Below are 16,403 nucleotides of genomic sequence, written 5' to 3'. Positions count from 1 at the left end.
ACAAGCAGTAAGACTGCGTTTGTCTGCGTCTTCTACGGATGGTAGTCACTCTAAAGTTACCGCCAAAATGCCAATACAGCTCGCACAACGTTTGTCTACAACATCTGCAAGTGAACCATATGAAGAAGTCGTGCAGTCAGGTAGTACTAAAGAAGAAAATTCTTACCCTCTACCGAGTGATCACAAAGCTAAGGCTCGTAAGAATACCGTGTCACCAAAAACTGAGTATTCCTACGCCAAGCCTGATTCCAAACGAGTAACGACGGTCGAGAGTGACCGCTTAGTGATAGGAGAGGTCACGACAACAAAACAAGACAATGAAGAAATGCCACAAGGAAATTGTGAAAATCCCGACGCTGCACCAGATGAAGTAAAGTCCAAGAACGCCAGAAGTGTTACACTCCCCAGTGAGTACACCTATGCGAGGCCCAACGTCAAGAGAGAACTGAAGATATCAGGTAGCCGTTTGGTGACCAGAGCAGCAACAATGATGGCACAACAAGACGACACAGGCAGAAAACCAAATGACGAGAACGATGAGAATCCATATGGTTTACCAGATGAGAACAAAACGAAGACGACTCGCAATGCTCCTCCATCACTACCTCCACCAAATGCACAAGATTCTCGCACCCAACCAGAACAACACGATCAGTCTAACGCAGACAGATCTGCCGGTAAAAGTGATTCATCTATCTCTCCCAACCATTTCACTACAGTAAAAGACACATACGCTGTTGCCAATAAACAATCTAAGAAGAAAAAGTCGACCGTGTCACACATGTCAGTTGGTGACAGTGAATACGCTGTTGCCAACATACAAGCAAAAAAGAAACAGTCGACAGTCTCACATATGTCAGTTGGTGACAGTGAATATGCTGTATCGAGCAAGCGACCATCAGGAAGTCCAAAATCAAACCGAAAACCTGCAGTCGCATCCGAACCAAAGCATTACCAGACGGAAGGGACCGAATATACTGTATCCGCAAAGTCTCGATCTTTGCCTCGCGATGCAATGAATGCAACTGCTTCATCGGTTCAAAAGAAAGGAGTAAGAGAAAACTAATATTGTATGCCATGTTGAGCAGTATGCTGAGTTTATTTACTGTAATTTGCTTTGACTAGAAGTCTGACGTGAAGTATACAGACGTGGAGATTATACCGTCGGGAAACGAAGCGACACGTGACGTCTGAAGAAAACGTGGAGTACGCCACTATTGACCATACTAAGCACTGAAACATTTAGTTAATACATTGACATAAATGTAGCTCTACTTGCACTCTAGTGCAATAACTTTTCTAAATTCTTGCTTTTTGTATCGTATATATTGCTCTGTTTATCGTATATATGTTGCCGTTGTCTGTTTATATATACAATCGTTATTAGTCATTGTATTACAATCATTTAATAAATTCGTATTGTAGCTGTTGCATTCACTGGTTCGAATGATCACGAAGCAACTAGCAGAAAGAGACGTATATTCAGAAAAGTCACACACACACACGCACGCACGCATGCACGCACACACACACACACACACACACACACACACACACACACACACACAGAGGTTTCCACAGTCAATCTCTCTTGGATATATACATACACAAAACAGTAATAAGAAGACAACACAAGACTAAAATAGATATGTCCATACAAACACACACTACAACATTCATTCAACACTAAAGTGTCCACTTCCTGTCAGATGAGTTACAGTTTCCGTTGAATTGCACTGCCCATCTCTAAAAAATAGTTCAACAAAATTCTAAAAATAAATAATTAATTAATTTTATAAATTGAAATACACTAATGCAAACATTGAGATATCTGTAATTGTATTCGTATTTGTAGATAGTGTCTGCTAACAGCTCTGCTGTAATATGGCAACAAAGATATCAAATTAATAAATAAAAACGTTGATTTTAAATTTAGAATGACTTGATTGGTTGTTTTATTGTCAAATTGAGTGTGCACTTGTCATTCAATATCAATTATCAGAGTTTACTGTTTTAGTTACTAACAAGCAGAGCAAACTATCAATGATTTTCAAAAAATAATTGGAAACAAAATGTTGATCAAATCCTGCACAAAATTGTGTTCAGAACAATTGTATCAGACTAATCAACACCAAGGCTGATATACCTAGAGCAGAGGTGATACACAGTAAAGGTGATATAATATGACTGTGGATGATTAATGTCAAGTTGATAATTATACCAATTAGATACTAATTATTATCAATTAATTATTGATATTCTGTAGGTCATCCACTTGGCAAGTATACTCAATTTCTAACCAACTAAAACAATAAAACTCAAAAAGCTGTTGTAAATCAGCTAATAAAAGGACATTTCAAGTATATGTAGCAGCCTAAACACATGTATTGCAGCAATTTTTATCTAGTGAACTTGTGTCATCCTGTTTAGCAACCACACTGCCTCCCTCCATTCCATAATGGCATCTCACCACACCTGTCTATAGCCCGCTTCCTGTATGACAGATTTAGAAGGTTCATGCCTAGTCTAAATACAGTACACGGTACGTACAATCTTCTCTGTTTATTGTTGTATTACTGATTAACAGTAGACAGACACAACGGTATAGAGATACGCCGAAATAAGCAAATTGAACATCATATGTATAAATAGAGAAGTAGAACAACGACCATGCATGCAGACACGATAATCAATACTCTACTAGTCTAGACATACGCAGTCAACATATCAAGTACAATGTATGGTGCATTTTAGTGCTAGAGGTGACGCCCACAAAGTGACAAAAATTCAATAGTTAGAGAAGCCTGCTTACACTCTTATTTGCAATACAGGAATAGTAGCCTGTAGGCCACTCACCTCAATCAGCCCTATAATAATTTGAACAACTAGTTAAGATCCCGAATTATCCGGGATATAACGTTATAAGGCGTGGTGTGTGTTATTTTGTTTTTAAGTTGTGTGTATTTAAAGTTTTAATTAAGATTAATGTGTATATTAGTAAATTAATATTCTTCTAGAGCCTCCTACTCAAATTGGCAATTAATTAACTGTCTTGTAAAATCAGCTTTTCGCTAATCAAATTAAAGTTAGTTAATAAACAGATGTATACTGTAAAATAATGAAGAAAAACGTGTAAATACAACTTGAAAAACAGTACTAGTAGTGTAGTTGTTGATTAGCTAGAAGCATGAGTGCTGATAGGATTGATGAGCTACATTCGTCTGCTAGATGTTCTACATCTGTCTGGTTTTTGCGTCGTCAGGACTTAGAAATGTTCTCGTAGGAACATTGGCGTCTAGTTGCATCCATTCCTATCTCTTCGTACTGCACAGCATCAGTCGATGATGGAGCCGTTCCTCCTCTAGCGTGTGATGATATAAAATTGTAAGAAGGATTTTCTCTCATTGCTGTCTCTTCGCATTTTTTCTGACTAGATTCTACATCACGAAGGATAATTAGTAATTGATAAAATTACACTGTAATTAGTAGCACATGAAGACAAGACACGTGTGAAACAATCACTCTAATCATAGTAAATTTATGTTTATGCCGCAACTGTTATGTATTGTCCTAAGAATATGTATACGCGTGAAGCTCACCTCGATGTTTTCTAATTATCCATATCATAATAAGTATAACTCCAAATAGCAAGACGGATACAACCCATCCTGATACTGCAACACCCGTCAGATCTGAAGACTTTCTTCCACTTTCTTGTCCACCACCTGCTGTAGAAAAGTAGACAGTATACGATAAACGATTTCTTATTTCAATTCAGTTAGTCAAGTCAATGAATATCTAGATATATATCTAGTCTATAGACGTCAATGAATTAGATGAAGTATAGTATACCGTCACTTTGTGATCCAGTAGGTGATCTACTCGTAGTAGCTTCTGATGTCGCAGAAGTCTATAAAGTTACTAATCAAACATTAGACCAAACAGAATTCTGTACATATTTAATAAATAAATGATGCATCCATTACAGTCTACCTTAGAGATAGCAAAGAGACTTGCAGTACGAAATGAAGTAAGAGTAGATCTGGTGGAGATAACAGAGGTCTTTCTAACCCTAACCCTAACCCTAATCCTAGCTAGGAACTAGACAAATTTATAAATTACTATACTTACACGTTGGTGTCGTTGCTTTTGTTGCTGGCATAGTTGTTGTACTTTTACTTGCATCTTCACTAGTCGCTGCACTCGTCACTTTTTCAATAGGGGGCTTGGTTGCACCTTTACAGTTAATTAATTGATTAACTAAACTTATAAAGACTAGAGCATAATCAGCAATGGCATACCTGATAAGGAAGGAGTGTTTGTATGATGAGATGGAGATGATGCGGTTTGAGACGTTGGCAAAACGGTTGATGTCGTTGGTATAAGATCTGATCGTTGAGAAGACGAGTTGGTGCGTGGTGTCGAAGTGGTAGGAAGGTTGAGAGTCGAAGAACTACTGGATAGAGACACGGATGACGCATTAACTTGTGTGACGGTAGCTGGAGTACTAGTAACTCTAGGAGACTTCGTTCCAGTAGTAGATTGCACACTAGGAGATGCTAAACTCAAAACAAGAATTTCTAGTAGTATAACGTCAATGCGTAGCGTAGTGTTTACTAACTTGCATATGAGGAACTAATTGACGTACTTGACGCTCGAGGAGTTGACTGTGATGTAGTCACGTAGTCAGTAGACTTTGGCATCGATGGAGATGTAGCTGCGATTGTTGGTGAGCGACTTGTAGCAGAAACAGTTGGCTAATGTATAGCAATGTCTATACTTACAATATAGCAACACAAACTCTACAGTGTACAACAACATGCATGGTACCGTTATCTGATACTGTTGCGTAGAGTGATGATTGTTTGCTGCCATACTCATTTCTAGCGATACATTGATAGATTCCTGAACGAGGAAATGAAATTGTGGGCTGCACAGCATGATTGGCATTCGTCACGTTTTGCTCTAACAGCAACTGGGCGTTGCGAAATAGTTGAATCAACATCGGAAAAGATCCTTTTGCTTGACACTTTACTGTAGTTGGAAGATGATTTAAGATACAGGGAACAAGGTTGGTTGTGTTGCAGATTTTTTCAGTGCGTGTGTCGTTTAGTTGAGATAGAGATAGACTAACACGCGGTAAACCTTAATTTAACAACAACTAACAATATAACACACAATATTGCCCCTTTGCACTACAATGTTAGAAGTCGATAATTTGTAGAAATGACTTACTGTATACAGTAACACTCCATGACACTTTTCTGGTTACAACGCCAAATGATGGAAATGTTGCGGCAACAGTGCATTCATATTGCCCGCTGTCTTGTTCAGTCACGTTTTGTATGTGCAGCACACCATCAATGAGCAATGAAAATCTCATACAAAAACAATCACAGAACCATCTCTACTCCACGTGTATGAGCTGCTAATATGACTGGATATGCAGTAAAGGGTTGCATTGCTGCCGACTTTGACAAAAATATTTTGATTTTTAATATAAACCCTTGGAACCAATGATCTAGTATCTAGAACGACAAACATGCACTACAACACACAAACGTAAACCCTTTATTTGTTATCTAATTATTCAACTAAAATCTAACCTTTAAAAATAAACGTTCCTTCCATTCGAGGTGTTCCAATTGTACCGATGACACGTATTGTGCTCTCATTTCTACATTTGTCAATGTTGTTTCTGATTTCACTGTATCTAATGCGAAGAACGGAGATACGTCACAGATACGTCATGCCAAAATGGACAGCTTGTAGATGTACAACTGATAGTGACACTTTCACATGCAACTAACCAGAAAGTTCTGTTGTCCGATACTGGTAGTTGTAGGTAACCACTTTGAGCTACTACAACTGTTTCTTGTATGGAAAAGAATGGATTCTTTGGAGGATCAAATAAGATAGAACGCGCTCCTAGTTTGTAAAATTATAACCATATTCATACATTTAGGAATGACGTAGTTACTCTATTAAATAATTGACAAACGTGTAACGTACCTCTAATATACGCGCTCTTGCTTCTGACGTATACCGTCCCGTTGTTGATCACACAATAATACAATCCTTCTAGAATTGCTCCAGGATCATTGATATCCGTAGTTTGAACCACAAGACTTTCTTTCGTTATGTTATAGAAAGGTAAACTTCCTTCTTCTACGTTGACGTCATCTTTGTACCAAGTAGTGATTGTCGAATTATCTTGAGAGTTTGTCTTGCAGTAGAGAGTAGCAGTATGGACGTGACCAACTTGTGTGATAACTGTATCTGCTGGTTCTTCTCTGATTACAAGACCACCAACTGCTAAAACTATAAAATCAAATTTAATTCTACTTTAATTTTTAGCGTTTTCTTCACTACTGAGCTAATTAATTAAGTAGTATTTGCACAATATAAGATTGTACAACAGATCAAAAGGCGTAGCTCATGGGGCCACATCAGCCGGGGCTTTGAGTCAGACGATAGTGTTAGCAACAGGTTAGTTAAGTTAGTAAATTATTTGCATCAAATTGTTACACATTTTGTATAATTCAATCAATCAGCAATAAAGACAATTACAGTTTGTAGATTAATTAAATTGTTCAGAATAGTGAGCTTGCTTATTAATTAGAATCGGTTTAATTCAAGATTTGACAAAACAATTTTGGGAAATTCCTTGTAGGAACTGTAGGTGAACGCAGTAGATTAATTAAAGGGAAACTCCCACGAAATTACAAGTAACGTTCTCATGATAGTACTAAGTGTCCAACTCTATTGGTACCTTTCTTTCTTAATACAACTCTTTCTGAACGGAGAAAATGAGCTTCCAACATGAGGGCGTAACCTTATGGCAGTCGCCATTTTGAAATGGTGACGTAGCAATATCTTACTCGCGTATGTTGCTCTGTGTAGCGAGGATATATCGCGGGTCAGTCAGAATTTGAAAGGATGTAGCATCTAATAACGCAGTATCTTAGATGCTTACTAAGAACGTCCTTGGGTGTGAGCCGTCTATGATGCGTGATAATGTCATTTACTATTACCTCAGGCCATACGCGTACAAGGTTGACTAGGCGGAACAAATGCCGTGACTGAAAACGACCTGATACGGTCACGCTGACTGAATAGCGCATGTTGTAATGTGCGAGTAGAGACTATAATTTCACTACGTAGAAGTAATATTGCAGCTAGTCTACTGCCGTTGACTTGTGAGTTGTCCATTACATTACAAAGAATGGTTTACTGTATTGCGTTCGGTTGCAACAACAAGGACGGAGATCGCAAAGGTGGTGTGCGCTTTCATCACTTACCTCCTAGGAACAAGCCTCTGCTGAAACAATGGCTGACAAAGCTTCGATTACAGAATCCTCCTGTTAGACGTAATAGCTTGGTCTGCAGTGAACACTTCGAACCGGACTGTTTTCAACGAGATTTGCAAGCAGAATTACTGGGAACAAAACCACGAATTCACCTCAAGCCAGATGCTGTCCCAACAATTTTCACTTTCACCTCCAAACGAAAACAACGATCAACAGGACAGAAACGAAGACACAATCAGGTTACTATTTACTGTCTGTTTCAATCAACCTGTCACCTAGAGCAGACCCTGTCGATGTAGGCCCTTACTGAAGTAATGAAACAACATGCTAAGGTTGCTAGAGTGCCTGACTCTGATGATGATTATGAGCACCACCAAGAAATCCAAAAAGAAAACAATTCTCCTGGAACCAAAGCACGTGAATGTCGTGATGCTTCAACGCAAAGAGACCTGGCTGAAACAAAGGAACATTCATACTGTGTGAGAGAATCTTCACCAATTCCCGAGCACATGCATTCTAGTCAACTTCAGCCACCACAAATTGCCCCATGGTTAGTAACACCAGTAACTGACAGTTGTCAGTCCACAGAGTCTGATAAAGAGGCACATTCTCCTAATACAGACAGTGAAACAGAGAAATACTGCGTCTTTGACACATCTTGTACTTCACAAGATTCGGATACCGAAATGGGTGGTCAAGAGGACCAAAAATTCATTTTCAGAAATTCCTTGAGTGAACTGTTCCGATTCTGCCCAACATGTGGCTCTTCTGTAGTCAGCCAATCGGAATCAACAAGTGGAACAATGTTAGTAGTAAAAATGGAGTGCTCAAAAGGGCATAATGTAAACTGGCAGTCCCAACCACTTGTTGCTGGTCTACCTGCCGGAAATCTTATAACCGCAGCAGGGATTCTGTTGTCAGGAGGAACATTCAGCAAATTCAGCCACTTTGCTCAAATCATAAAATTGCAATTCATCTCGGAATCATCATTTTATCGATTGCAAGATGAATACCTGTGTCCTGTGGTTAATGAAACGTGGAAAAGTTACCAGGAATCTATACTAGAAAACTTCAAAGACAACCCTTTACACCTACTGGGAGATGGACGATGTGACAGCCCTGGATATTCCGCTAAATATTGTACATATACTCTAGTGGAGCAAGATACAGGGCTTATTGTTGACCTTCAGTTTGTGCAGGTCAGGAAGTTACCAATTCTGTTGGGATGGAAAAAGAGGGGTTTCTACGATCAGTCAATGAGCTAGTAACTAAAGGATTAACTGTGGCTCAAATTGCTACTGATAGACACCTGCAGATAACATGTGTCATGAAAAAGCAGTTCCCTGATATAGATCATCAGTATGATGTTTGGCACGTTTCAAAAAGTGTTATCAAAAAGTTAACCCAACTGGGTAAGGCAAAGGGCTGTAGTAACCTTCTTCCATGGATAAGATCTGTGGCAAATCACTTGTGGTGGTCATCAAAATCATGTAATGGACAAGCTGAAAATCTAAGAGAGAAATGGATTTCTATTATTTACCATACAATCAATGTCCATTCATGGGAGAATGCTACATCTTTTGGCAAGTGTGAACACAACGAATTGTCACTTGAAGAGAGCCAACGAAAGCAGTGGTTAAAGAAATGTTCTCCTGCACATGATGCGCTGAAGTCGGTAGTCCTAAACAAGAAGCTTTTGAAAGACCTTGACAAGCTAGCGGACTTCAGCCACACTGGTAATTTGGAAGTTTACCATGCTCTTCTCACTAAATATTGTCCTAAGAGGCAACATTTCAGCTACAAGGGGATGCTTGCAAGAACACAGCTGGCTGCACTTGATCATAACCACAAAACAGGAAGAAGGCAAGCTACCACTAGCAGTGGAGAAGTGAGATACAAGGTGGTTTTTCCCAAACCTACCAAGATCTGGGTTGCAAAGCCCATCACTGAATCAAAGAGCTATGGCTATCTGCAAGGAATCCTTAGAGCAGTTCTAAATAAACGACAGCTGAATCCACAACCTCTTCGAAAACACAAAGCCAGACAACCTCCAGTGATTTTACCAGCCAACATTGCCACCTGTGAAAGACCACTCAAGGAAACTGTTGTTAGTGCTCGTCAAAACAAGATTTACATAGAACATACAACTATGACATATAAACGCTATCGCATGTCTAGGATGGGACATTAGTTGACACAGATTCTTAGAATTAGGTACTTACAAACATTATTGTCAAAATCATATCTAATCATGATGCTCCCTAAACCCCACGTACACTTCGCCTTCTTCTGGGAAAGATCTTCTAATAGCTAAACTACACATGACGGTATGACCATTTTAGCACGCCTGCCCAGTCTCGTAGGAGCCCAATGTGAGAACTGCCTGTATGCTGTCGACCTCAAAAGCCTGTAAAGTGAAAGACAATAAACAAAATGGCAATACCGTACGCACTTGTGTCAAGAAACCTGTGATTCTGTGAAGGAATCTTCAGTGACATCTACCACACAGCAGTGTGCAGAACGTCGTAGTTGAGGCAGACAAGCTCAAAATTTGCGTGTTCTACCAGACACCGTAAACCACAGAGCCTCTAACTGAGCGTGTCAAACTCTTGGCAGCAAAGGCAGTGGGCATGACAACACACTGACCGCATGTGCACCAGTCTGAGTTGACCAAGCGCTCGGGGATTCCGTCCCCTGTGTCCGAATCAATTTCATGAGAGTTTCCCGAACTCGAACTACTCTCAGCGTCATCACATTCGGGCTTAAAACTGTACGGAAGCTATGCCATATACTCTGATGACAACACATGCGCAATCAGTAAGATATTCGTACGTCATCATCTCAAAAAGGCGACTACCATAGGGTCACGCCCCCACGTTGGAAGCTCAATTTCTCCGTTCAGAAAGAGTTGTATTAAGAAAGAAAGGTACCAATAGAATCAGGCCACTTAGTACTATCACGAGAACGTTACTTCTATTTTCATGGGAGTTCCCCTAATACAGGACACGGTACGATCTTCTCTGTTTATTGTTGTGTTACTGATTACAGACACAACATAATAGAGATAAGTTGAAAATAAGCCAATAGAACATTATATGTGTACATAGAGAAGTAGAACAACGACCTTGCATGCAGAGACGATAATCAATACTCTATTAGTCTAGACGCAGTCAACATATCAAGTACAATGAATGGTGCATTTTACTCCTAGAGGTGACGCCTAGAAAGTGTCAACAATATCAAAATTTATAGAAGCCTGCTTACGTAATTACACTCTTATTTGCAATACAAGAACAGTAGGCCACTCACTTCAATCAACTTAGCCACGTGTGTGGGTGTGTTAGATGTGTGTGTGTGTGTGTGTGTGTGTGTGTGTGTGTGTGTGTGTGTGTGTGTGTGTGTGTGTTACTTTGTTTATAAGTTGTGTGTATTTAAAGTTTTAATTAAGATTAATGTATAGATTAATAAATTAATATTCTTTTAAAGCCTCGTACTGAAATTGGCAATTACTAAACTGTGTTGTAATATCAACTTTTTCGTTAATCAAATTAAGGTAGTTACTAAACAGATGTATATAGGAAGAAAAACGTGTACATACAACTTGAAAAACAGTACTAGTAGTGTAGTTGTTGACTAGCTAGAACCATGCGTGCTGATTGGATTGATGAGCTACATTCGTCTGCTAGATGTTCTACATCTGTCTGTTTCTGCGTCGTCAGGGCTTAGAAATGTTCTCGTAGAAACGTTGGCGTTTAGTTGCATCCATTCCTACCTCTTCGTACTGTACAGCATCAGTCGATGATGGAGCCGTTCCTCCTCGAGCGTGTGATGATATAAAATTGTAAGCAGGATTTTCTCTCATTGTTGTCTCTTCGCTCTTTTTCTGACTAGATTCTACATCACGAGCGAAAATTAGCAATTGATAAAATTATACTGTAATTAACACATGAAGACAAGACACGTGTAAAACAATCACTCTAATCATAGTAAACTTATGTTTATGCCTCAACTGTTATGTATTGTTCTAAGAATATGTGTACGCGTGAAGCTCACCTTGATATTTTCTAATTATCCATATCATAATAAGTATAACTCCAAATAAGAAGACGGATACAACCCATCCTGATACTGCAACACCCGTCAGATCTGAAGACTTTCTTCCACTTTCTTGTCCACCATCTGCTGTAGAAAAGTAGACAATATATGATAAACGATTTGTTATTTCAATTCAGTTAGTCAAGTCAATCAGGCACGCCCACATTAGTTTCTTAAGTTAGAGTTTAGGTTTGAGTTTAGTTGACATTTTATGTAGTTTGCCGTATCTAGCGAATGTCATTGTACTAGAGAATTAGATATATCTAATATATATATATATATATATATATATATATAGTCTACAGACGTCAAATGAATGAGATGAAGTATAGTCTACCGTCACTTTGTGATCCAGTAAGTGAATTACTCGTAGTAGCTTCTGATGTCGCAGAAGTCTAAGAGGTTACTAATAAAACATTAGACCAAACAGAATTCTGTACATATTTAATTAATAAATAAATGATGCATCCATTACAGTCTAGCTTAGACATAGTAAAGAGACTTGCAGTACGATATGAAGTAAGAGTAGATCTGGTGGAGATAACAGAGATCTTTCTAACTCTTTGACTAACCGTAGCCCTAGGAACTAGATGAATTTATAAATCACTATACTTACGCGTTGGCGTCGTTGCTTTTGTTGCTGGCCTAGTTGTACTTTTACTTGCGTCTCCACTAGTCGCCGCACTCGTCACTTTTCCACTATGGGGCTTTGCTGCTCCTTTACAGTTAATTAATTGATTTTAACTAAACATAGAAAGACTAGAGCATAACCAGCACTGGCATACCTGATGAGGACGGAGTGTTTGTAAGATGGGATGGAGGTGATGCGGGTGTCGAGCTGGTGCGTGGTGTCGAAGTGGTAGGAAGGTTGAGAGTTGAAGAACTACTGGATAGAGACACGGATGACGCATTAGCTTGTGTGACGGCAACTGGAGCACTAGTAACTCTAGGAGACTTCGTTCCAGAAGTAGATTGCACATTATGAAATGCTAAACTCAAAACAAGAATTTCTAGTAATATAACGTCAATGCGTGGCGCAGTGTTTACAAACTTGCATTCGTAGGTTGAGACGAATATGTGGAACTAGTTGACGTACTTGACGCTCGAGGAGTTGACTGTGATGTATACGTAGTCACGTAGTCAGTAGACAGTGGCGTCGATGGAGATGTAGCTGCCGTTGTCGGTGAGCGACTTGTAGCAGAAACAGTTGGAACAACATCTAAATTATATATACGCAATATACAAACTGCAACACAAACTCTACAGTGTACAACAACATGGTATACCGTTTACCTGATACTGTTGCGTAGAGTAATGATTGTTTGCTGCCATACTCATTTCTAGCGATACATTGATAGATTCCTGAACGAGGAGATGAAATTGTGTGCTGCACAGTATGATTGGCATTCGTCACGTTTTGCTTCAACCGTAACTTTGCGTTGCGAAATAGTTGAATCAACATCGGAAAAGATCCTTTTGCTTGACACTTTACTGTAGTTGGGAGATGATTTAGGATGCAGGGAACAACAAGGTTGGTTGTGTTGCAGAATTGCTCAGTGCATGGGTCGTTTAGTTGAGATAGAGATAGAGTAACACGCGGCATACCTTAACAATTAATATTGTCACTGTAAACTACAAATTTGCTAAAAGTATATAATTTGTAGAATTGACTTACTGTATACAGTTACACCCCATGCCACTTTTCTGGTTACAACGCCAAATGATGGAAATGTTGCGGTAGCAGTGCATTCATAGTGTCCGCTGTCTTGCTCAGTCACGTTTTGTATGTGCAGCACACCATCAATGAGCAATGAAAATCTCATGCCAACAACAATCACAGTACCATCTCTAGTCCACGTGTACAAGCTGCTAATATGACTGGATATGCAGTAAAGAGTTGCATTGCTGCCAACTTTAACAAAAATATTTTGATTATAAATATAAGCCCTTGGAATCAATGATATAGTATCTAGAAGGACAATCATCCATTACAACACACGAACGTTAACCCTTTATTTGTTATCTAATTATTTAACTAAAATCTAACCTTTAAAAATAAACGTCCCTTCCATTCGAGGTGTTCCAATTGTACCGGCGACACGTATTGTGCTTTCATTTCTACATTTGTCAATGTTGTTTCTGATTTCACTGTATCTAATGCGAAGGACTGAGAAAACGATGAGTCGACCAGTCACAGATACGTCATGCCAAAATGGACAGCTTGCAGATGTGCAACTGATAGTGACACTTTCACATTGAACTAACCAGAAAGGTCTGTTGTCCGATACTGGTAGTTGTAGGTAACCACTTTGAGCTACTACAACTGCTGCTTGCGTGGTAAAGAATGGATTCTTTGGAGGATTAAATAAGATAGAACGTTTTCCTGGTTTGTAAAATTGAACCATATTCATATATTTAGTAATAACATAGTTATCTTTAATTAATTAATTAATTGACTAACGTATAATGTACCTCTAATATACGCGCTCTTGCTTCTGACCGCTACCATCCCGTTGTTGATCACACAATAATACAATCCTTCTAGTAATTCTCCGGTATCATGAGGATCTGTAGTTTGCAGCACAAGACTTTCTTTCGTTATGTTATAGAAAGGTAAACTTCCATCTTGTACGTTGACGTCATCTTTGTACCAAGTAGTGATTGTCGAATTATCTTGAGAGTTTGTCTTGCAGTAGAGAGTAGCAGTATGGACGTGACCAACTTGTGTGATAACTGTATCTGCTGGTTCTTCTCTGATTACAAGACCACCATCTGCTAAAACTGTAAACTCAAATTTAATTCGATTTTAGTTTTTAGAGTTTTTTTACTATTGAGTTAATTAATTAAGTATTATTTGCACAATACAAGATTGTACAACAGATTGAAAGGCGTAGCTCGTGGGGCCACATCAGCGGGGTTTCGAGTCAGACGATAGTGTCAGCAACAAGTTAGTTAAGTTAATAAATCATTTGCATGAAATTGTTATAAATTTTTGTCTAATTCAATTAATCAATAACAAAGACAATTACAGTTTGTAGATTAATTAAATTGTTCAGAATAGTAAGCTTGGTTATTAATTAGAATCGGTTTTATTCAAGATTTGACAAAACAATTTTTGGGAAATTCCTTGTAGGAACTGCAGGTGGACACAGTAGACTATCTAATAACCACTGACACCGCCCAGTCCAATGAGTCTCGAAAGTCTCGGCTTAGCGCTCATACTCGCTTGAGAAACCATGCAGTCAAACACGTAGCAAGAGCATGTACGAACGTGTATGACCCTCAGGTAACATGCAGCTAAAAAAGGAGTTCCGCGCACTCGAAACCTTTGAGATACGCCTTTCTAGTAGATAGCCTAACTAATTAGCTGTCTAGTGCACGCTTTCTACTGTGGTTTTGTACTAGGGTCTTCTTACCGAAACAAAGATGAAGAAAGCTGGCGACTACTTTAAACAAGCGATCCTCTGTCTTCATAGCCCCAGGTCTAACTCACGTGAATTCAGGAGGCGTGGCTTTTGGTGTATTTAATGCATTTTCTTAGCTTGGTATAGCTGTTTATAGACAAGTAGACTTGCTATAGTGTGCACAAACTCTAATTTAGTAAACTACTAGATACTAGTGCATCTAGTGTGTGTGTGTGTGTGTGTGTGTGTGTGTGTGTGTGTGTGTGTGTGTGTGTGTGTGTGTGTGTGTGTGTGTGTGTGTGTGTGTGTGTGTGTGTGTGTGTAATGGTGCAAGGAAGTTGAAATAGAGTATTTGTACAGGGGAGAAGTCTAACAGAAGGCCTATCAGACAGGTTGCAACTGGTTCTTCTAAAGGCAGGAAAACCTTAGAGACTTGGCCAAAGTCAGGGGTAACGGCATACGTAATACTTAAATGTTACATGGAACTTAAATGCTGTTAGAATGGCTTTCATTGGCAGCTTAATTTTTTTGTACAGTCTGAATTGCCTTTAGAATTCTCATGATATATGTTTGCAGCCAATGACTAGCAACCTTCTATTTGCTTACTTTTACAGATAGTTGTATAGCCATTAGTCAAAGTGAAATTTGTTATGTTAATTAATTATTGGTGAACTTTACCTTGGACTTTGAACAATTTCTAAATGTGTTATTAAAAGAACCTATTTTTTGCATGTTGTTCTTACATGTTCAATTTCCTTACATGCTTTGCTGACGGAGAATTAGGCAAAGTATCCCTTGTACAATGCTTTTCTAAGACAAACAGTCTGCACAGACGTTTCGACTAAAACTAATTTACTTACTTTTGCAAGAGCACAAACAAGAAAGAAATCATGCAATAAGGCAAACACTAGTAAAGTTTGTGAGTCACTGCTTTACTCAAATCAAAAATGCACAACTACCTGATGTAAACAAACTGAAGTTAGAACAAGTAACTGCATAATCAATCTAGACAAGAATCAAACAAGAGGAGGCAAACAATTACTGTGTGCTAGAGCACCACACTTTGCTTGATACCGGCCATTTTAGCAAGCGTTCTGTCTCCTATTATCAAGACTTGTTTGAAGACTGTGAACTCTTTTTGACCGGAGCTTTCTTTTTGGTAGAGTGTGACGACATAAGTTTTTCATGTTGGTATTGTTTGATTTTCTCTGCATTAATGATGGACGACCAGCCTTAAGAGGTTTTCCTCCACCCTTTTTAATGGCTCGTCTGCTTACAGCTGTTGGTTGTACTGTAATGGTGCGTTTGTTGCTTCTGATTTTACGTCCGTGTCCCTTTCTAAACTTGTGCAGAGCAGATATTAACAATGGCTTTGTGTAAGATTTCTCTTTGCCATCAGCACCTCTAATTTTTTTGTACTGGCTGCAAAATTCTAGTATAGTTGTTGTAAATACAGTGTCCCTACTTGCCAATCCTTTCTTAATGTCTGTCATGACATATGTCAAATCTGTTAGAGTGTCTTCAAAATTGCTAGAGGTGGTGTGGCTCTGATGCTGTTGTGGGTCTTCACTTGCATGATCAGATTCTGGTGATG

General features: G+C 38.9%; 3 protein-coding genes and 1 long non-coding RNA gene across 5 annotated transcripts; 1 reads left to right on the top strand and 3 right to left on the bottom strand.

Annotated features, from left to right (window-relative positions):
• Positions 1-311: 311 nt before the first annotated feature.
• On the top strand, positions 312-1,220 carry LOC134189223 (uncharacterized). The gene is made up of 2 exons (XM_062657464.1): positions 312-1,051; positions 1,126-1,220. Exons 1-2 carry the CDS (start codon positions 326-328, stop codon positions 1,192-1,194), a joined length of 795 nt encoding a protein of 264 aa, XP_062513448.1. The 5' UTR covers positions 312-325; the 3' UTR covers positions 1,195-1,220.
• A 1,783-nt stretch (positions 1,221-3,003) lies between these two features.
• On the bottom strand, positions 3,004-4,224 carry LOC134188963 (uncharacterized). The gene is made up of 3 exons (XR_009971416.1): positions 4,132-4,224; positions 3,600-3,910; positions 3,004-3,437 (listed from the first exon to the last, which is right to left on the bottom strand). It is a non-coding gene; the product is annotated as an uncharacterized LOC134188963 (long non-coding RNA).
• A 51-nt stretch (positions 4,225-4,275) lies between these two features.
• On the bottom strand, positions 4,276-6,852 carry LOC134188625 (uncharacterized). Its single transcript, XM_062656791.1, has 4 exons — positions 6,773-6,852; positions 6,047-6,293; positions 4,622-4,757; positions 4,276-4,559 (listed from the first exon to the last, which is right to left on the bottom strand). Exons 1-4 carry the CDS (start codon positions 6,850-6,852, stop codon positions 4,276-4,278), a joined length of 747 nt encoding a protein of 248 aa, XP_062512775.1.
• Positions 6,853-10,861: 4,009 nt separating this feature from the next.
• On the bottom strand, positions 10,862-13,630 carry LOC134188962 (uncharacterized). Of its 2 annotated transcripts, none has more exons than XM_062657180.1 (7): positions 13,081-13,630; positions 12,699-13,010; positions 12,457-12,624; positions 12,191-12,394; positions 12,022-12,123; positions 11,364-11,492; positions 10,862-11,204 (listed from the first exon to the last, which is right to left on the bottom strand). In XM_062657180.1, the coding sequence occupies exons 1-7, from the start codon at positions 13,388-13,390 to the stop codon at positions 11,026-11,028; spliced, it is 1,404 nt and encodes a 467-aa protein (XP_062513164.1). In that variant the 5' UTR covers positions 13,391-13,630; the 3' UTR covers positions 10,862-11,025. The 2 variants fall into 2 exon arrangements, with proteins under 2 accessions (XP_062513164.1, XP_062513165.1); XM_062657181.1 differs by having other exon boundaries at positions 11,364-11,489.
• Positions 13,631-16,403: the final 2,773 nt, after the last annotated feature.

This window comes from Corticium candelabrum, chromosome 13, assembly GCF_963422355.1.
Source record: "Corticium candelabrum chromosome 13, ooCorCand1.1, whole genome shotgun sequence".
NCBI classification, from domain to species: Eukaryota; Metazoa; Porifera; class Homoscleromorpha; order Homosclerophorida; family Plakinidae; genus Corticium; species Corticium candelabrum.
The sequence above is the reverse complement of the archived record's forward strand: the minus strand, read 5'-3'. Positions and strand labels throughout refer to the sequence as shown.